Genomic DNA, 22,488 nt, shown 5'->3' with positions numbered 1-22,488 from the left:
AGTCACTGTAACCTACAACGTGTGTATGTTTTCCCTCTCAAATCTATATTTTTTAGTTTTAGGTATTAATACTTAAATTAATGACTTGCTCCTAAGACAAATCGAACTTCCTCTGATTGGGTTATCCTAAAAGCTTTCTATGATTATGTTGTGATATTTGCATTGGAGTTTCAGCCTGGCTAACTTCAGCAATTTTCCTCTTATCTTATTAGACCTTTTTAAATTACAAAATTAATGTGTATTCATTGTAACAAGACAGAAAATACAGAGTTAAAGGAAAAAGTTAATAACCTCCCCCTTCAATCTCATCCCTTTTAGGTTTCCATTGTTTTCTATGCAACCTTCCGTAACGTCTCTATGTTTATACCACATATAAGTATGTACAGTGGTCCCTCTCGATCCTTGGGTGATACGTTCCAAGACTCCCAGTGGATTCCTGAAACCGTGGATAGTACTGATCCCTATATATGTTTGTCCTGTACGTACATGCCTATGATCAGGTTTAATTTATAAATTAGGCACAGTCAGAGGTTAACAATAACTAACAATAAAATAGAACAATTATAACAACATACTGTAATAAAAGTTATATGATTGTGGTCTCTCTTTCTCAAGATATCTTTTTTTTTTTTAAAGATTTTTAATTTATTTTTTGACAGAGAGAGACAGCAAGAGAGGGAACATAAGCAGGGGGAGTGGGAGAGGGAGAAGCAGGCCTCCTGCAGAGCAGGGAGCCCGATGTGGGGCTTGACCCCAGGACCCCGGGATCATGATCTGAGCCGAAGGCAGACACCCAATGACTGAGCCACCCAGGCGCCCCCCTCTCTCAAGATATCTTATTGCCCTTGTTGTGATGCTGTGAGATTATAAAATGCCTACATGATGAGGTAAGTAGGGGAATGAAACAGGTGTTGTGATGTAGTGTTAGGCTACCATTGACCTTTGAAGCTACCTCAAGTGCTTCATCTGCTTGCAGACCATGGCTGTCCCTGGGTAACTGAAACCATGGAAAGCAAGACAGAAAGGGGGGACTAAGGTGCATATACAGTAATGAGAGAAAAACTCTCTAAAGGCCTGATATACAAGGGAAGCCATTTTAGCTTTCATTCTAAGTCAACATGACTGTCCATAAACTTCGTTCAAACCCAAAGCCTGATTTATGGCCCGCCACGCATGGATAGTACATCTGCTTTGTGAATGAGCAGCCCAATGGAAAACCGTCTTGTCCTTGAGATGTCCATCAGCGCTCCCACTGCCTGCATTCCTTTACGATAAAATTCATGATTCCTCCCTGTATGTGAATCTATCGTATGTTGAGCTTTGACAAGATGTAAAACGTATTTAATTCTGGGGGCGCCTGGGTGTCTCAGATGGTTAACCGCCTGCCTTCAGCTCAGGTAATGATCCCAGGGTCCTGGGATCGAGCCCCAAATCAGGCTCCCTGCTTGGTGGGGAGCCTGCTTCTCCTTTTCTCTGCTACTCCTCCTGCTTGTGCTCTCTTGTTCTGTCAAATGAATAAATAAAATCTTAAAAAAAAAAAGTATTTAACTGTGTTAAAAACTGTTCATTCTCCGGAGTACTTTCTTCCCTGTGAAGAGCGTGTTTCCTGGGCAGCTGTCCTAACTTGGGCTCGAATTAAACTCTCCTTCTTACTTTTAGAGATTCTTAAAGGTTTGTTCATTTTGTATCAATAGAGCTTTCCTTCCTTTCTCCCTCTCTTATTCCTCTCCTTTTTTTATTTTTCCAAATATTAGATCACACTACAGATCAAAGGTCACAAACTGGTGGCCTACAGCCTAGATAGAGCAAAGAAAATGTTTTGTTCGCAAAACATTGTGGAATATTTAATATGAAAAACTGGAAGATCTGGCTCCACATGCCTACATGGCAATGATATTACTGATGCTGCATGGGCTTTCCAATTTAACGTGGTCCTCTCCATTCCCTATTGCTCACCCACTAATCACCTGTAAGCATTTGAGTTTATATCCTTCTGATATTAAGCCATACCAGTTGCTCAGTAACAATTTGCTTTTTGTATTTAGCATTGTATCATGGCATTACCAATCAGGATTAGATTCAGCTGCATATAAAAGAAATACCAAATTATGGTGGCTTAACCACTAAGGGTTTATTTTTCTCTTACGTAAAATAAGTCTGAAGGTGGGTGGTCAAGGGCTAATATGGCACTTCAGGGCAATATGGGACCTGAGCTCCTTCCATTTTTTTCTGCTCCATTTTCCTTAGGACATGGCTTCTAGTCTCAAGGTCAGTTAATTATCCATAGTGGCTGAAGAGCTCCATGTACTTTATCCATGTTGTAGGCAGAAGAAAGGTAAAGGGAAAAAAATTGGTATTCTGAGTAAACCCTTTTTAAAGTTATTTTCTAGAAACTCCACTCAACTACTTCTACTTATATCTCACTGGCCACAACTTGATGGCACTGCCACAACCTGGTGCAAATGAGATTGAGAAATGTCGCCTTTTGGCGGGCACATAGGTACCCGAGTAAAATCCAGGTATTGTTATCAAGGAGAAAACAAAAATATCAATCTCTGCTACATTTCCCTGCAGGTTATTACTGACATATGAAAGAAATTGTGAATGCCTCTCAAGACCCAAGCTCCCCTTCTTCTATGTTAAAAGAAACCTGAGATTTATCTGGTCAGAGAGGCACTTGAAGAATGTATTTCTAAATCTCCAAATTTTAAAATAAATCTTTTTTTTTTAGATTTTATTTATTTATTTGAGAGAGAGAGACAGTGAGAGAGGGAACACAAGCAGGGGGAGTGGGAGAGGGAGAAGCAGGCTCCCCGCTGAGCCAGGAGTCCGATGCAGGGCTCGATCCCAGGTCCCTGGGATCATGACCTGATCATGATCAGACACTTAACTGACTGAGCCACGCAGGTGCCCCTAAAATAGTTCTTTATGATCATAATCTTCTCTTTCTTCTGTTACAGTACTCTTATTTTTTTAGGATTTGCCAAAATGGGATTCCTAAGACTAATATGTACTAATACATAGAAATAAATGAATTGGTATCGATAGCTAACTTTGTAGGAGGTAGGGCAATTCACATTCTCAGGAACAGTGTACAGTGCATGTACATTTCTATACACTTATCAGCACTGGATATTTTTTTCTCATTTTATTTTTTAAAAGGTTTTATTTATTTATCTGAGAGAGAGAGAGAGAGAGAGAGAGAGAGAGAGAGCACTTGCACATGCGCACAAGTGTGAGGGAAGGGGCAAAAGGAGAGGGAGAAGCAGACTCCCCGCTGAGCAGGGAGCCCGGGTTCAGGGTTCATCCCAGGACCCTGAGATCATGACCTGAGCCGAAGGCACCCGCCTAACTGAGGGAGCCACCCAGGTGCCCCTTTTATCTCATTTTAAATGTTGTGAATGATGGGTTAAAAATGGTATCATTGTTTAATTTGTATTTCCCTTACTACCAGCAATGAAAAGCTTCTTTTTCTATGTCAATTGCCCATTTTAATGATCCTACTCCTCTGTAGGGAGTTTGTGTTAATGGTCTTTGCCAATGTTTCTGTTGGATTATTTGCACTTCTTAAAATTCTTTTTAACTCTTAGAATACTAACTTTTGTTATATTTAATATAAATACTTTTTAATCTATAATTTCTAAAAAAAACTTTAGTCAATGAAAATCCAATTGTTTATGTAACCAAATCTTTCTCTTTTTTTTTTTAAAGATTTTATTTATTTATTTGACAGAGAGAGAGACACAGCGAGAGAGGGAACACAATCAGGGGGAGTGGGAGAGGGAGAAGCAGGCTTCCCGCGGAGCAGGGAGCCCAATGCGGGGCTTGATCCCAGGGCCCTGGGATCATGACCTGAGCGGAAGGCAGACGCTTAACGACTGAGCCACCCAGATGGCCCCCAAATCTTTCCATTAATGGCTATGGGTCTCTAATTAAGAAAGTCTCCCCCACTTTGAGATTATACAAATATTTTCCCCAATTTTCTTCCAATATATTTAAAGTCTTATTTTTGCTATTCAACTCATTCATTCAATTGATATTTGTTGTGCACTTATTATGAGCCAGTTCCTTTTCAAATTTTAGAGGGCACGTTTTCTAGTTGGGAGAGATAATAAGCAAATAAATCAATATATAAGTAAGGCATTTCACTAGAAAATTAAAACATGGTGACATGCGGGAGTGAGACAGGCTCCTTCAGAATAGGTGGTCAGGAAAGGCTGTCCTGAGCAAGTAAGATTTAAATGGATTCTGCAATAACTAATGATTAGGGCAGAAGTCCAAGGAAAAGATGCAGGTAGAGATGGCCTCGGTGTGTGTGAAGAAGAGCAAGAAGGCTGATGTGGCTAACTCATGAGGGACAGCAGAAGTTGGAAAGGGAGGCAGGCACCAGAATACGACGGGCTTAGCAGACTACCACGAGGAATATGGATTTTACTCTATACTGCAGATTTGTAGTCCATCTGGAACTTGTGTTTATATGTAATATGATGTGTGTGGGTGGGCGGCGGTTGGGAATCTAACCTGTATTTTCTTTCATATTGATTTACATGTTAAATAAATTATTCATTTTTTGTAGTAGTGAGGGAAACGAGACAGTGATAGATCCCACAGCATCTCACCTCATTTCAAACACTGTACAGATATTATTACTATATGAAATATATTTTCAATTGAAATCAAGCATATAATGAGTATAACATTTTTTATCCCAGGGATGTGGCCATTGAGTAAAATCCTTCCAGAACTTCTTTTTAGAAGTTCACGGGCAGCAGCAGCTGGTAAGTCACTTATGAAAACCAGTTTTATTACTTTATAGTCACACAAAGCTGTTGATCAAAAAACATAGCTCTTGTTAATCAGCCATTTTATTCACTGGACGTGGGCTCTGAAAAAAGTGACTTTAGACCAATTCCAAAAATCAAATCTACCCACAAAAGGCCAAGATTTGCCACCAACGGAGACATTTAAGAGAATGTGCCATGGGCTCTGAAGGCAAGTCTGTAAGAGACCTTCTAAAAATATTCTGCACAATGGTAGTACTAAAAGAGTAAACACATAGGCCCCAAGATAACTTCTGTGATGAGGAGGACACATTTTTGGATGTTTAAGTCTGTATGTTTAGGTAATAAGTAAAAGAGTCATTACTTTATAATTAAACCACAGTCCTCTTGATCTGTCCATAAGATCATTCTGTAACTTATGCTTCCTTAAAATTCAAGCTTTACAACAACCCCATAGGTTAGTTATTTCTGCAAATTTACAGATGACAATAGATTAATTTAAAGAATTCACACTCAAGGCTCTCTCTTTTTTTAAGATTTTATTTATTTATTTATTTGAGAGAGCGAGCGAGCGCATGAGCAGGAGGGTCAGAGGGAGAGGGAGAGAGAATCTCAAGCAGACTCCATGTTGAACGTTGAGCTGGACAAAAGCTTGATCTCATGACCCTGAGATCACGACCTGAGCCAAAACCAAGAGTCAGACGCTTAACCAACTGAGCTACCCAGGCTCCCCAACCCTCAAGTCTCTTGATTCTAAGTTCAGTGCTGTCTCTACACACTAAGTTAGTTGACTAAGATCACACAACTGGAGTAGGGAGAAGCCAAGGTTCACAGCCATTCCCTCTAACCACTAGGCTGCATGGACAGCTTGATCATTTATCTATCTGCCCTTAATCAATACTCTCTGTGGATCTGATTGGTCTGCTAATTTGCAAATAGTCATTCTTGTAGAAATTATGTTGATTTAAAAATAATAACATTTCCCATTTTAAAATAATGGAGATTGAGGGATATATGAATTTCTTGGACATTTAAAATCCAGAGACATTTGCTAAGTTGGCCTTAAAGCACAAATAACCTAGGAAATCTCACAGTAACTGGTAACTAGCATATCAGTCAAAATTAAACAATGCTGTGGCATTACAACTAAAGAGCCCTGAAAAGAGCTGGGCTTTGGTCTGGGTCCTGTTCCCTAGTTTCTCTAAGATACTGGAAAGTCACTTGCATTCTCTGGGCTTCTGTATCACTTAGTATTCTTAAATTTGATGTAAGTAATGAAAGCTGATTACTACCAACTTAAGCAAAAGGGGCTTTTTTGGGAGAATATTACAAGACTCACAAATGTTTGAAATGTTGGGGACCAGGCTTAGAAAGTGACAAGCACCTGGTTGATCTGAACTAAAAGGAAATCGGGGTGCTATTAGGGAAGAATGGATATGGGGCAGTCAAGCAAACCCCACCCATCCACCACTGCTTTCCTTTTCATGTCTAACAAGATCATCTTTGTGAGCTCTTCTAGCTCCGACATCCTCTGCTTCTCTGTATTTGGAGGAAGGGTACATATGCAAACAGGGTGGTGAGACATGCTCCGGCTAGATGTGCATCTGAAGGCTGCATGCTACTGAGGAAGGCTGAACCACAGCAGCACTACAGAGGTTCACCAATTTTGGCACTAGCAAGTAGGAAGTAGGAGGGGTCTTAAGAAAGCAAAGTGTTTGGGTAGACAAATTATGAGGAATAAGCACAAGTCATTTTTCTGAGTGTTAGAAGCTTCCAAAGGTTTCTAACAGTCACATTCTTTACAAAGGGCAGACTTGACTACATGAAAGAGACTATCCTAGAAGGTTTCCTCATGCCAATGAGATATAGTATCTAGCACTGACCTGAGCTGCATATTGGAATGCAATATACATGTAAATGTTAAACAGCTTCCCAAATCAAAAGTTGAAAACTGGTAGCCCGCAGGTCAGATATAGCCTGCAGAGAATTAGTTACCAACAGATAAAAATACAGATTTTCAATTTTTCTGGAACAAAGGGAAGCTCAGGCAACACTGGGTCTACATCTCTGCATAGCAAGAGTTTTCTACTGCCTTTGCTGGGGAGTGGACTCTCCATATTGCCAAAATTCCTCAGGGTTCCCTTCAGTCATAATGGCACTTGCTTGGACCCTGGGAGCATCCCAGTTCTTGACCGTTGATGTAACTACTTCTGTGACAACCCACACAAGGCCTGTGTGTGAGCAGCCATCTTGAGGATCCACCAGTGTGAGTTTCCCTGAGCGACCTGTTCAAGTTCCTAACCTCTGTTCTTGGGACCCCTTTGGTAAGATCCTTTCACTCCTGACTTACTACCGGTAATGCTGGAAACAACTATTTACCCCAACCAACCCACATGTCCCTTTTCTGTCACAGCTGATCTTCAGGCATCTTTTCTCCCAAATGACCATAAATATCTGATGTTGTAAAAGGCAGCAAAGAATCCCCATTTAGTATCTTCTAAAATGTAGGGAAAAAAACAACTATGCATCTGAACAGAGAACCACTTTTGCATGACTTCTTGTTAGACAGTCACTGAGAAAAGCCTCCCTGGAGGATTTTTATCTATTTTCTGTGAGTAGCTGTGGATGTGCTGGGCTCTAGTTGGTAATGATGATTCCCCTAAGTTGTCTGTTCTGCACATATTTGATCCCATCTGGATGTTACTGCTCACATAATTCTATCCCTGATTTATAGCACACGATGTATTATAAGACCATTCACTTTACTCTTTACTTTGTGGGGTCCATTCCCTACAAAGTAGTCACATTTCCTTGCTTAAATCTCTTTGATGGCTTCCAGGCTGCTTTTAGGCTAAACTTTAAGATTCGTGGAGAAGTATACAGATCCTTGCAGTTTGATTCTTACTTATCTCCCCGGCTCCATCTCCTATTGCATCTTCCCCGGCTCACATCACTTTGACCATTTGGGTCTTCTTTGAATTTGTGAAAGAAGCCAAGCTCTTTCCCACCTCAGGTCCTTGACTCTTGCTGTTCCCTGTTCTGGAGGGCTCCCCTTCCTCCTCCCCCTTTCCTCTATCTCCCACCTCACCTTTAAAATGTCACTTTGTCAGAGAAGCCTTACCTATATTCCACTTCTCTCCCATTCTCCCACCCTTATTCCCCATTTCTCATAGCCCCCTGCTCTCTGCAACTGCTTTTAACACAATTTATGTTTTCCCACTAAACTGAGAACTCTTAAGAGCAAGGACCTAATCTGTTTTGTGCCCAGTGACTATTCTGGGGCAGTACGGTCCCTGCCATAACTGAGTAGGTGAGCAATACTTATGTCGAATGAAAAACCCACTTTCCATACCGCAGCCCAGTCTAACAACTTACTGTTATCTTCTGTTGTGAATAAGACATCCTTTCTTAGGGAAAATATTTTTTACTTCAGCCATATAAGCAAATTGATGATTTATCAGAAGATTAGCCTGGGGGAAAGCTGTTAAACTTCTAGATTCCCCAGGTGGGGTCCCACACCATCACCTGAGAAGTTGTTGTAAATGCAAATTACCAGGCCCTTCTCCGGACCACCTAAACAGAAAACACTGGGGATGTGGCCCAGCAATCTGTTTTAACAAGCCTTCCAGGTAATTCTGATGCACATTTAAGTTTGAAAACCATTGTTCTAGGCTCTCCAGTTTTTAGCCTTTTTTTCCTAATTAATTTTTTTTGTCCTTAATTCTTGGTATAATCCTGCTGGTAAAACAGTAGAATCTTAAACTACCGCAGATGGAATCTCTGTCATCATCCAAAAGCCTTGAATAACGGCCTATTTGTGTAGAGTACATTATGTAGAACGTACCCCCAGGAGGTTTGTTTTCCTCGTGGGTACAGGCCTGCCCCTGGGGGGCCTACAATCTAGACAATGTTTTAACACTTGTTATGTGCAATGTTGTAACAATGCACAGGTGTAAATGACTAAAAACTCCGCACGAAGGCAGAAGAGCTACGGTGCAAGCCTTTGTTCACCCATCCCTCCCGACTGCTCACCCTCGGTCTGATATCGCTCTTTTCCACTCAGAAAAGCAGACTCTCCAAGTTACAAGAGTGTTGTGTGCCGCTGAGAACGTTTTCTATTAGGCCAGTTTTCCCCGGGGCACTGGAGAAGATATTCACGGCTGCGGGAGGCAGTTCCATTCCTCTCTCAACCTAGCACAGAAGTAATTGAAACGAAAAAGCCCTACCAGCTTCCGGAGAACCGGAGGCTCGAGCCGATTTCCCCGCCCCTACCCTCTGGGAAAACCCGAAGTGGACTTCCTTAACGTCGGGACGCGAGCGGCGGCCGCCGGCAGCACGTCATTGCGCATGCTCTCTCGCCCCTCCCGCTCGGAGCCGGAAGGGGGAGCGCTCGCGGCCTGGGCCTGGCCTGGCCGGGGCGGCGGCACCGGCGGCCATCTTGGCTTCCCGGGGCAAGGCGGCGTGGGGGGAAGAAGTTGTAGGGTGGGGGCAGGAGGGAGGAGGAGGGGAGAGAGAGGGGGAGGAGGCCGCGGCGGGGCAGGGCGGGGACTGCCTGCCCGCCTGGGTTGCGGAAGTGGTAGCCGCTGACCGAGCCTGCTGCTTTCTCGCTACTGCTTCGGCTTCCCGGCTCCCCCCCCGGACGGAGAGGGCGACCCGGCTGTGGATGGTCAGATAGCTCCGATCTCCCGCCGCTAATCCCTGGCCCCAATCAGCACGGAGCAGACGGCGGCAGCGGCAGTAGCAGGCGAGGAGGAAGATGGCGGGACGGCTGCCGGCCTGTGTGGTGGACTGTGGCACGGGGTAAGGGGACTGACGGGCGGGGGGGTGGGGTGGGGAAACTGAGGCGGAGGTGGGAAAATGGCGGGGGAGGGTGGAGGTCGGGAGATGTGTGTTGCGGCAAGGTGCTGCCGCCGGCCGTGTCAGTCTTAGCCGCTCTGTGTTGCCAGGGGTGGGGCCCGGAGCCAGGGCCTCCCTTGTTGCCTCGCTTCACCCGTTGGGACCGGGGCGGGGGCGCGGGGCCGAGAAACCCCCTGGGAGCGGCTTGCTCCGCGCAACCCCTCCCGGCCCTTCCCCCATCGCGGTGGGCAGCGCCGCCCAAGGAGACGTGGGGCCGGTCGCCCCACCGGGGCCCACGGTGCGGTCGGGGTGGTCGCCGACCCGGCGCACCCGGCTCTCCTTTTCCTCCACGTCCCTTCCTGCCCGTGGATTTGGGGACCGAGTGGATCGAGCGCGGGGACAGCCTGGCAGAGGAGCGAGAAAAGAGAAGCGCTCCTTGTAGGTTTTGCAAGATTGCTGTGACAACACTCTGCCCAGGGTGTGGGTGGGAAAAGGGAAGAATCGGACTCTGAAAATGGGAACCTAGTCGGGGCTTTTATTTGACCACCCACCTCTTCTTCCTTTCCGACTCCGGGTCTTTTCCATCTCCTACTGCGCTTTTACCGGTGAACCAAGTCACATTTTAATTTGAGAGAGAAAGATGTCATGTGTTACTTCTCTTGCCTCAAAAAAGTCCCCCAGTGAGCAAGCGCGCTGCAACTTCCTTAGTTTTGTCAAAGCCGCTTCCTGCTTTCAGCCTTTTATACCCTTATAAGGTAGTTTTTCGTTTCCAACCTGAACACATCTTATTAGAACTTGAAAAATTAAGCATATTTCAAATAGATTGAATTACTGGTGCTAGTTATCAGTTTATGTGAACTTAAAAATATATGTATTAGTGTTTCGCGGGGAAGGAGGAAGGGAAGCACCCAGGAGAATAATTTGTGTGTGTTCATTCTGTGAAGGTATCTCAGATTGAGAAGGAAGGTACAGAACTATAAAGGGACGTGGTTGCTTCTCAAGGAGTTACCAGATCTGTAGGGTAGCCTTTTAACATGTAGACTGGCGTTAAAGTGTATAAATAGGCATTTTAGAGTTTGACACACTTTGTCTTTTCATAGAAAATACTGTCTATATTTTAATGTGGAATGACTTCTTTATGTTACAGTGTTAGGAGTGTGTGTGTGGTGTGTGTGTGTGTGTGTGTCCTGTGGGTATATATTTTTACATTTCTAATTCCCAACATAATCCAATGGGGGGGGCGTGGGTTATGAGAGGTAGAGTATCAGCCTATTTTCCCTCCTTTTATTATTCAGCAAACTTTTGTTGCCTAAAGGATTGTGTATGCTCCTAATTCCATTTGCTCTCTGTAAAACAGCTCTAATCTTCATGCTCAGAACTTCTGTCAGTGTGACAGTTTCTAAAATCCCAGCCATGCATGTGGAAACAACTGATTTATTAACATTTTCCTTTGGGAAACACCAGCCTACGTTAGCCTTAGAACTTCTAAATGTATTGTTTTGATGGACAGCTTATTAAAGTTATTATTTTTTTATGCTAATTTCCTTGAGCCAGTATTTTTTTCCCTCTCTCTCAGTCTCATTGGTGAGTAGTTTCATGCTTAGGGTCAGTTTTAAAATTAGATTTGGCCCCAGTGAGAAGGAATTTTCAAGTGCATTTTGTTAAAGTGAAAAATACTGCTACATAATTAATATTTTATGTTTTAGAAACTATTGGGTTGTTAATAAAATTAGTGTAGATAATTGTAATCCTAATAAGTAACAGGGTAACAAGTAGGATGTTACTTTTTCCTCATTCTATTTTTCCTCTTTTGAAATCAGTTCTGGTTATTTTTGAGTTAGTATACTAGGTATTTCATTGAGGTTAACTGTCCTTAAGTGACCTCCTTCTGATAGGGCCACCCTGAATTTGAAACACATGCTGAGTAACCAGGAGGTGCAGGAGGGGGTTCAATCTATACTTAGGATTATTTTTGTTTTAATATTTTCAGTTATTACTACATTATTACATTTTACTTTATTGCATTAGTTTTACCTCACAAAGGTGAGGTAGTTATCTGGACACTCATGATTTAAATGGAACTGATTAGGATTCCCCATTGCCTCTCATCTTTTTTAACATCTGTCAGAGCTCCATTTATTTTGGTCTTCAAAAGTTTTTTCGTCTTTTGTGTTGCCTATTAATGCAACTCCTGGAAAGTCACACCTGCAGCTTTATTAGCACATAGAAGAAGATAGCTCATTGAGATTGGGCCTGCAATAAGCGTATTTAAGGAAGGCCTTCATAGGGAGTTTTATGTTGCAGAGTACTGTGATCCCCAGATGCAAATTGTGCGCCTATAATTTGTGTGTTTCTTTGTGCTTTAGAGAATGCATTCATCTATTTGGTCTATAATTACAATTACCCACTTAATATAAGTGAAAAGCTATAACCTGAACCTGGTTGCTCATTCCATTATATAAGTTAGGAAAAAGATGACTGAAAAAAGCGGCCATCTAGGAAACTTGATGTTCTCTGATAAGAAAAGCTGTAGGAGTTAGGAAACATGCGGCTTAATCCCCAGATTTAAAGTTAGAGATCCTCCAGCAAAGATCCTTTATCTCAACATAAGATAAAGAATCACCTAAGCTCAGGGCATAAAAGAAAATAACTCCTTTGGAAAAGAATTTAGAAAGAACTATTTCTTTAATACTGAGTGATATCATATCTACACACTTTTTTGATTTGCATTAGAATAGTACTGTAGAAAAAAAATTTGGGTAGAGATTTTCATTGATAGAACTGGTTGCTTTAGAACTAAATTAAGGAACTCAAATCTGCTACCAGTGGTGAGGGAAACTTTTTTTTCAAAAGCTATTTTATAACATTGTTACACTTGCAAATTTTAAGAGGATCCTAAATTATTTTTTGCATGTTTTCACTCATTTCTTCAGCGTTCAGGCCAAATAAAGGAACTCCTTATATACATTTTATGCTATAGCTTGATTACAGAACTTTACATTGTTAAATTTCCTTTTCCCCTTTATGTCTTTCTTTTTTACCTGATCAATACTGCTTTGGTAAATTATTTCCATTATGATAGCAGAGGTTAATACGGCCTTATTGTAGAGCTATATATTGGTATCTAGATATATTCAGATTTAGAATGAATTCAGGAATTTCCGTAATCAACTTAAGCTTCCTAGCATAATTTTAAAATGTAAGCATAAATATTTTGTTGGAGTCAGTGGATGGGGAGCTTATATAATTCATACTGTGGTCACATTTCTAGCAATTAGTATAGATAGGATGATCTTCTTTGAGAACCAATGGGGAAGGGCTGAGTGGGTGGGGGAAAACATAAATGGGAAGTTCATGTTTCCTATGTGGATTCTGAACATAATATTTAATAATAACACTATTTCTCCAGCCATCTCCAAGGGCAGAAACATTTATAGTATCTTGTTACCAAAAAACACTGAAATTCTTATTCCTTTAGGGGTCATGTTTTGCATGCCCTTTGAAGTAAGTGTAACAGGCTCCTTCCTGTTGAGAAGTCACTTTTTTTAGCATCTTTTTTTTTTAAGTTTAAATTCAATAAGCCAAGGTACAGTACATCATTAGTTTTTGATATTATGTTCAGTTATTCATTAGTTTAATATAACACCCAGTGAGGGTTGCAGAAAGGGAGATGGGTCGGGGGATGGCATATCTGGGTGATGGGAATTAAAGTCACTTTCTTACTTAGACTTACCTAAAGTCTTTCTGCTTTCCTTTCCCACCAGTCTCTTTCCCTCCATGCACATTTTGTGTTGAAATATTGACTTTGGGTTGTGTATATATATGTAATCTAATGAACTTTACAGCCTAATTGTAAAACACAGTTGAGCACAGAATGGGAAGCTCCACTAGTGGAGGACTGCTGGTCAGGATTTTTATTTATCTTATTTAGTTTTGTGACTGTCATTTTTACCCCATTTTACAAGTGAGCAAACAGGATTAGAGAAATTTAAATTACCTTTTTAGTGGCATGTAGTTAGCAGGTGGTAAGAGTTGCTATTTGGACTTGAGCTTTTCTGTTTTGAAGCCCTGTGTTCTATTACACTGTGGCCATTCCTGAGCCCCTTATCAGAACTATGCACGTTTCTTTGTTTTTGTTAGTAAGGTTAATTCTCTTCTTGTTTAAAATATTGTTATAAATCCTAGCCTTATGCATTTGATTTAATGAAATAGAGAAACCATTCTTGTGGAAATCTTTCAGATTTGAGATACATACATACGTATATATACGTATATATATGTACATATGTGTATATATACATATATGTGTGTGTATGTATATGTGGATATGTGAATTCCTAGCTTATTTCCTTGTCACTTTGCTTAAATTGAAATTCTGGAAGAAGTTTACTCTCTACATTTTGTTTAATCAGGAAATACTAACAGCTGATATTTATTAAGAATTACATGTCAGACCCAGTGCTAAATGCTTTATTATCTCATTTACTTTTCACATCAACCTGAGAATTATTTCTGTTTTAAAGAAAAATTTAGGGTTTAGAAGAAGTTAAACTATATGCCCAAGGTATTACAACAAATAAATGTGGTACAGCCCCTACTCTATATAATAGTCTCCTTACATAGAGGATGAGCCTCTGACAAATCATTTAGATATTTTTTTGAGAGAATTCATTTATGATGTTTTAAAGGCAGAAAGCAGTGTTAGTAATTTAAGAATTACTTGCACACATAGAAAAAGTGGTATTGCCAAATCAAGGCTAACTATATACTTGGCGGCCGGTCAGACACTCTTGGAATTATAATGAAAATGTATAATACAGTCTGCTCTCAAGAATCTTAATAAGAGCTAAAAATTATTTTAAAAAATTAGGATGATAAAAGACTGAACTTTATCAAATGTTAAGATATTTACTTTTGTTATAGTAATAGCTGCTCTGTAGGTTGTAAGAAAGATTATTGTGGTCAGGAAGAGTCAAGGAAGTTGCAGGGAAGGTAGGGTATGCGCTCTCCTTTTAAGGATTTGGATATATACAGGAGAAGGGAAAGCATATACAGCAGAAAGAGGAGAGTAGCTGCTTCTTGTGTTTAGCCCTGTTAGCATACATTGCACCACCCCCTTCCATTCGAATTGAGGACCATGTAATAATGCACATCTAGATTATGTGATGTGAAGGGGAACTAACATTTATTGAGCACTTACAGCAGAACTTTGATTCAAAATATTTTTACTTGATAGGAAATAAAAATCCTTTACAAGAGGAGTTAAATGTTGTAAATAGGGCTTTTAAAATATTTGCAGAATGGAATGCAGTTGGATCGGATGTAGAGGAGGTATTTGGGATGAAGTTATGGAACTTGACACATAATATGAACTCACATCTTTGTTGAATGAGCGAGCAAATGAATGACGGAACAGGAATTAGCGATATGGTTTAAAAAAAAAACTGCCTGGGAAACACCCTATGCCCAGTGACTCAGAATCTCAAGGGTTGGGCCTAGGAATATAAATTTAGATGATCTTCCTAGATGATTTTTAAGCAGCCCTCTCAGCACCAGCTTTGCAGAAATTCTGAAATAGGATATTGGCAGTGGGAATAGAGCAGAAGAGATAAATTTGGGAAAGGTTGCTTCTTTTTTGTTTGTACTTCTGCAGTTGTTTTGTATTATGGTTAGCAAGGGCTTTGTAGTCATAGCTGTTTTTGAGTTCAAGCTTTTCTAGTTGTATGACTTTGTACACTTTAAACTCTGCAGGTCACATTTTTCCGTGTGTAATTTGGAGATCATTGTATCTACCTTGTGGGTGGGGTTTTTTGGTTTGTTTTTTGTTTTTTGAGATAATGCATGAAAATGGTTAGTCACACTGCTTGACACATAGTAAAAACTTGATACATCATAATTATTACAGTTATCGGTTAGTTCTCTTTTATTGAATTGACATTTTTTAAGGAACGGAACACGGTGTCTTATGTTTATTTATTTTTCTTCTGCACTGCTTGGCTTAACACAGTGCACAGTCAGAATGTTTTGCTGATTTGAGAGATGGAGGTATTGCTAGGGCTTGGCAGTTGATTTTGGTAGATTGTAGTCATCAATGAAGATTTCAGAATTTTGAGTTTGAGTGGGACAATTAAGGGAGTTGGTTTTAAGAAGCTGAGTAAAATTGTTACTTGAATTGGTTACTGAATTTGGATGATGATCATAATTGGAAATATTCTAGAGGAAGTTGAAAATACAGGAACTTCAAGAATGAAGGTGGAGATGTGGCAATCATCATTACAATTTATAAATTGAAGCTAATAAAATGATAAAGAAAAACAAAAAGATTGGATATTTTACTGTTCCTTTTAAAAATCTTGGATATGTAATCTGGCTTCTTGAGCATCACAGTGAGAAGAATGAGGGAGCACGCATGGCTTGGAAGTGATGAGTGATCAGGTATGCTGACAGCCAGTCTTCTGTTTCATCCCACTTTTTAAGAGGCAGAATCCATAGGAGGAGATTTTAGCTCAGCATAGGGCTAAATTTCCCTCCAAAGTTTTCCTCCTTGTCCAGTGTGCTTCCCCACCAAACAGGTGGAAACAGCTGAATGATCGGAGTAGGGGCAGGAGTGTGGAGTGGTTAAAATGTAGCTTCAAGCAGTATGTTTTCTGAAACCAAATTCCCCTATAATAAAGGCATTTGAATGCTTGTGTGTAATTCTATTGGAACTTGGAGGCTCTTTAATGACATTACTGATCTATAATAGCCACTGGCATAAAGAGGCAAGACCAAAGCAGTTAAGTAATAATAACACTACATTAACACGCTTTATAGTTTATCAAGCACTTATAAATTCATGTATTATTAAGTAACAGCACAAGATAAGGTGATGCTATTGGATTAATGTTTAAATTTGGTTCTCCAAAATAGGATAGTGACTAATACTACTTTGTGTGCTGGTGGTTTTATATATTTATATGGACCTTTATATCGTACAATAAATATATAAAAGATACCTCCATAATTGATTAATACCAGAACAAAAAAAACCAAATAATATCTTAATTTTTCCAGAGGACCATTCGTGTAATTTTATTTTCTTTCAAGATTTTTTTCAAAACCTTTCATAACTGTTGACTTAAACTCAAGTCATTCTTACATACTCCTTATAACCAGGAAAGGAACAGCCTTGAATTTGTGTGGTCTAATATATTTTCCTTTCTAACTCCTCTCTACCCCTAACACATACTTCACAAAAATATTTTTTTCATCTGTTCTGATGCTGAACATTACATCTTTAAATATTCTCTCCTTTAAGTCTTCTTGCCCATTGTGGAAATGCAATTCCCTTGGGAAGGGTGTCTTTAAGACTTTTTTTTTTTTAAGATTTTATTTATTTATTTGACAGAGACACAGTGAGAGAGGGAACACAAGTAGGGGGAGTGAGAGAGGGAGAAGCCAGCTTCCCATGGAGCAGGGAGCCCAATGTGGGGCTTGATCCCAGGACCCTGGGATCATGACCTGAGCTGAAGGCAGACGCTTAACGGCTGAGCCACCCAGGTGCCCTTGTCTTTAAGACTTTTTCAGTTACAGTACTTAGTGTGAATGAGAGGTTGCTACAAGGAGATTTAAAGTCTTAAGATGGGGAATTAGGGTGCAGAATGCCTTACAGTTCACGGTTGGTTTTGGAACTGTGTAAAATTACAAACTGTGTCTTTAGTATTGGTCCATGATAAAACTATTGTTTGCTTGCTTAAAGTCTTAGAGCTTAGTATAATTAAATATGCGTTTTTCTTTAAGCGTTTTTAACTTCAGTTATTTCAAGACCACAAAAATAGCATTTAATGTGTATTTGTGAAACTTACTTTAGTGAATTAAGGGAAGTGCCTAATGACTTACATAGAATTATGGAGATGAAAAAGACTGAGAAATAATTTAACCCTCTTTATTTATAAATGAGACAGAGGTCCAGAGTTGAGAAATGTTTTTCAGGATTGCTCCTACTTATCAATTGATAGCATTGTTGAATTCTCTTAAATTTTCTTAGGAGCTCACATATATGAGTTACAGTCGTTGGAGTTTCTTTTTGCCAGTTGAAATAACAATATATGTTTTTTATAGTTAAAGTAGTTTGGTTGAGGCCTGGTTCAATACATGCTTCAGAAATCTTTAAGTGTTTTTGTTGTAATACAAATACAAATGCATACTAGATGGCACAGATGCAAAACTAATTTTGTTTCCCATTATACCATATTTTTTTTTAAAGATTTTATTTATTTGACAGAGAGACAGCGAGAGAGGGAACACAAGCAGGGGGAGTGGGAGAGGGAGAAGCAGGCTTCCCGCTGAGCAGAGAGCCTGACTTGGGGCTTGATCCTAGGACCCTGGGATCATGACCTGAGCCAAAGGCAGACGCTTAACTATCTGAGCCACCCAGGTGCCCCCCATCATAACATTTTAACACAAATTCAGAAACTATTTTCATAAAATGAATGCCTTTTTAAAGGAAATACGCTTTTTTATTGTTTCAGGCATTTAAATTTTAGAAGTACTTAATTTAGTTTTTGGATTTCAGTTATTTAAAATGTTACATGGGATGTGTACAAATCAGCCTTTCAGAGAGCCCTTTAGGAGTTATGTTTTTGAGATAATTATTTATAACCTTTTCAGAAACCCTATGAAGTGTAGGTACTGTGATATAATAACTATCTTAAAGGTGAGGAAACTGAGGTATAGAGAACTTAAGTAACTTGCTCAAGTAAATGTAGCTACAGTTAAGTAGTAGATCTAGCATCGAGCCCTCAGGCAGTCTGGTTCCAGAGCCCACTGTTAATACTAGGCAGTCTGGTTCCAGAGCCCACTGTTAATACTGCCTTCAGTTGGGGTATAGTCAGTATCGGTGGTTAAATTGTTAACCTAGTCTTTGAAGAGTATTAAAATTTAAACATACGTTTTTTAAAAAAATATATTTTTAGAACTGTTAATTTTTAGTACAAATATGAGATATATAGGGAAGTCTTAGTGACTAATTCATTGATTTGATTAACCCAAAACACAAGCAAGTTAATCGACATAGGATTATTTATTAACTGCAGGGACAGGCATTATATGAAACATGATAAAGCTGACAATTGCTGGTTAATTCAAGACAGCTTAATTAAGGAAGTCATGTTTAATTACATATAACTTCAGAATAAAGGTATACATATTTCTGAAGCTGCAGTTTGAATAATTGATGCCATACAAAAGTTATTTCTCTCATTAATGCCTGCATTAAAAAAACAAATAGTCGAACTTAAGAATATAGGATTATAAAAAAGAAACTTTTTATTAGACTCAGAGTACTTAATATTTGGTATTTGAATCTGAAAATAGTGAATATATAGTTTAAGAGAAACACATGGGTTACGAGAAAGTAACTTTTTTTTCCCTAAAATAGAATTAAAGAGATTGTTATCTTCTGGAGTTTAGGATGAATTTTGATGCATTTTATCTAAAAAGTACACAGTTTTAGTAGAAGCTTATGTTTCCTGTTTGAAAGTATGTATTTTAAAATTTTGCTTCATATTAATCAAAATGGTAGAGGTAATAGAGCGAAGGAAAGAGGCCTTTTTGGGCTTTTTTTCTTTTCTTGATTAACCTGTTATTCAGATAATGGACTAGTTGAGCATTTTATTGCTTCCAAAATGCATTTGGAAGGGGCCTGCTTTACTTGTTTCAAGTTGCCTTGTTGTCAGGAAAGTTATTTTAAAAGTAAAACAAAACTTTTTTTTTTTTTTTTTTAGTAGTGAAACAGGATTTAAATTGATAGGAAGATTCTGAGAAGTAGAAATGAGAGAAGTGTAACGTGGTTATATCAGTGAGAAATCTTGGATGCAAACAACAAAATAACTAGTTAATGTAAGCCAAAAAAGTAATTATTGTGAAAGGGTATGGTGTAGATCACAAAATTGATGGGAAGGCTGGAGAACCAGGCTCAGAAAAGGAGAGACCAGGCAGCGAGAGTCTGCTATCAAAGTCATGTTGCGGGAATTCTGCAGGATGCTGGCAACTAGATACTAGCAATATAAATTATAAAACATCTCTTCATCTTGTAGTTATTCGGTCAAGATTCAAAGTTCTGACCTGAGCTCAGATTGGTTAGATATCGATCATGTGATGTGTAGTAGGTGGCAGGAGTAGAATATATCAGTATTGGGTCCGTCATTCTATAAAGGGATGTGAGGTTTTGTGACCTGCAAAGCCTTAATCTTTGGTGGATTCATCAGAATAGGAGTAGGGATTTAATGCTGGCAGAAAAAGTAAGTGTCTACTATTGGGAGAAAGATGAGGAGGGGAAGTTTGTTGTCCATTTTTCTTTATGTTGCCTTAAATTCCTCATTTCATTTTGATAACTGCATGATCCTTTTTAATAATTAGCAGTTTGAATTAACACATTCTTTTCCAAAAGTGCAAAAACCGTGTGAGTTTCACACAGTGTTCATTCTAAATGTGTGAAATCAAGAACAGTTTTTTAAAGGAATAATTAATGATGGTGTGAATAATATGGGATTTTTCATTAGAACAGAGGTGTAACAGTCTAGTAATTTTGGGATTATGGGATATTTTGGAAAGTAGGACCAACTTGATAAATGCAGTGATACGATAGGCCATTTATTTAAGCCTTTTTTTTTTAGAATAGTAAACCTGAATTATAATTAAGAGAATTTGAACTGCACTATTTTTTTCTTCTTCAGAGATAATGGGCCGTATATATTTATTTATATACAACAAAAAAAACTAGGAAGTAAGAAATAGCTTTTGCATCTATTTTGTTGATAGTTGGAAGAATTGTTTTTCAGTAACGCTAGTGAGCATCTGTGCAAATGCATACTTTTGCAGTACTTGTGTTGTAGGGAATATAAGGATGATTAGGAAATGATGCCTGCTTTTAGGAAGCTTACATGTACATAATAATAACAATGTGGTAAATACTCTGCCAGGTATAAATGAAACTTTTTTGGAATCATAGGTGAAGGAAAATTTACTTTTTCCAGGGAAGATGTAAAAAGGCTTCCTGGTAGAGATAATAACTGAAGTAGGCCTTTAAGGATGAATAAAGTACTGATAGGCAGAAATAAGACTAGTGTACAAGGTAAGAGAACAGTGGTAGGAAACAAAGTGAGGTGGAAAAGTATAGGTTGAATTTGGGTATATTAGGTTTGGTATGGTACAAGGAAATAGTAATGTTTAATATGGTACAGAGAAGTAGTGAAATACTTGATATGGTACAGGAAAGTAGTGAAAGTGTCTAAGGTATGATAGGTGCTCAGTAAGTGCTTCTTGAGTTGAATTAAAAAGATATGTTGGAGCTGGATTATGGAGGTCTGAAAGTCCTTGAATTCTGCACTGCTTTGGTATTTATATTGTAGGTAGTATGAAGCCATAATCTATCATAAACCAAGTTTATGAGAATAGGAAGTATATTTGGTGACTTCATTATGGTGATTTATGGTGATAAAAATAATAACTAACAGTTATATAGTACATACTGTGTGCCAGGCACTGTTCTAATTGCTTTATATGTATTAATTCATTTGCTACCTAATCCTATAAGGTAGGTAGTTACTCTCTTTTAAAGATGAAACTGACACAGAAAGAGTAAGTGGGGAAGATCCCATAGTTAGCATGACAAACTATACTGTTAGTTCTTACTCTGGTTTTATTTTTTAAGTAACCACTCATATTTAAAGGAGACCGTACAAAAGACGTTGACTTTGGGAGCTGATAGGTATTTGAGTTCATTTCTAGCTTTAGTATTTTTTTTTTTTTTTTAAGATTATTTATTTATTTATTTGACAGAGAGATAGCGAGAGCAGGAACACAAGCAGGGGAGTGGGAGAGGGAGAAGCAGGCTTCCCATGGAGCAGGGAGCCCAATGTGGGGCTCAATCCCAGGACCCTGGGACCATGACCTGAGCCGAAGGCAGATGCTTAACGGCTGAGCCACCCAGGCGCCCCTAGCTTTAGTATTTCTTTGCAGTGGTTTCTTCTTCTGTGAGGTGCAGTTTCCCCAATATGGAAACAGATCCATTTTGCATGGTTTTGATAGCGATTAGGGATACTATAAAGCACATAGCAAAATAATTGACATACAGTAACAACAGCAGCTATAGTTAAAATTGCTATAAAAAGGTATTGCAAATCAGATCATATGATAATTGTCTTTCTCTGATTGACTTATTTCGCTTAGCATAATACCCTCTAGTTCCATCCATGTCATTGCAAATAGCAAGATTTCATTTTTTTTGATGGCTGGGTAATATTTCATTTTGTGTATATATATACCACATTGATAGGCGGAATTTAAGAAACAAGGCTGAGGATCATAGGGGAAGAGAGGAAAAAATGAAACAAGATGAAACCAGAGAGGGAGACAAACCATAAGAACTCTTAATCTTAGGAAACAAACTGAGGGTTCCTGGAGGGGAGGAGGTGGGGACGGGGTGGCTGGGTGACAGACATGGGGAGAGTATGTGTTATGGTGAGTGCTGGGTGTTGTGTAAGACTGATGAATCACACACCTGTACCCCTGAACCAAATAATACATTATATGTTAATTAAAAAAAAACAAAACAACAACAAAACCCCAAATAAAGTCATTAGAAGGCTTAAAAACAACAACAACAACAACAAACTAGAAACAATCTAGATGTCCTTTAACTTGTTTAACAAACTGGTACGTACACCATGGAATAATACTCAGCAATAAAAAGGAATGAACTATTGATATATGTGGGGAAAAAAAAAGGTATTGCAAGTAATCAACTACTTATTTCACCACTGGAATTCTCAGTTCTATGCTGAATACTATGGTACATACAGAAAGCCATGGTATGATTTTATTCTTTAGG

General features: G+C 39.1%; 1 protein-coding gene across 1 annotated transcript in view; it reads left to right on the top strand.

Moving 5' to 3' along the window:
* Positions 1-9,307: 9,307 nt before the first annotated feature.
* The window catches only part of ACTR3 (actin related protein 3), a 59,722-nt gene continuing 46,541 nt past the window's right edge, over positions 9,308-22,488 (top strand). The window contains exon 1 of the mRNA XM_036121071.2: positions 9,308-9,581. Within this exon, the coding sequence (XP_035976964.1) occupies positions 9,538-9,581 (44 nt within the window). The 5' untranslated portion in view covers positions 9,308-9,537. The remainder of the gene's footprint in view (positions 9,582-22,488) is intronic.

This window comes from Halichoerus grypus, chromosome 4 (genome assembly GCF_964656455.1).
Source record: "Halichoerus grypus chromosome 4, mHalGry1.hap1.1, whole genome shotgun sequence".
Taxonomy (NCBI): Eukaryota; Metazoa; Chordata; class Mammalia; order Carnivora; family Phocidae; genus Halichoerus; species Halichoerus grypus.
The sequence above is the reverse complement of the archived record's forward strand: the minus strand, read 5'-3'. Positions and strand labels throughout refer to the sequence as shown.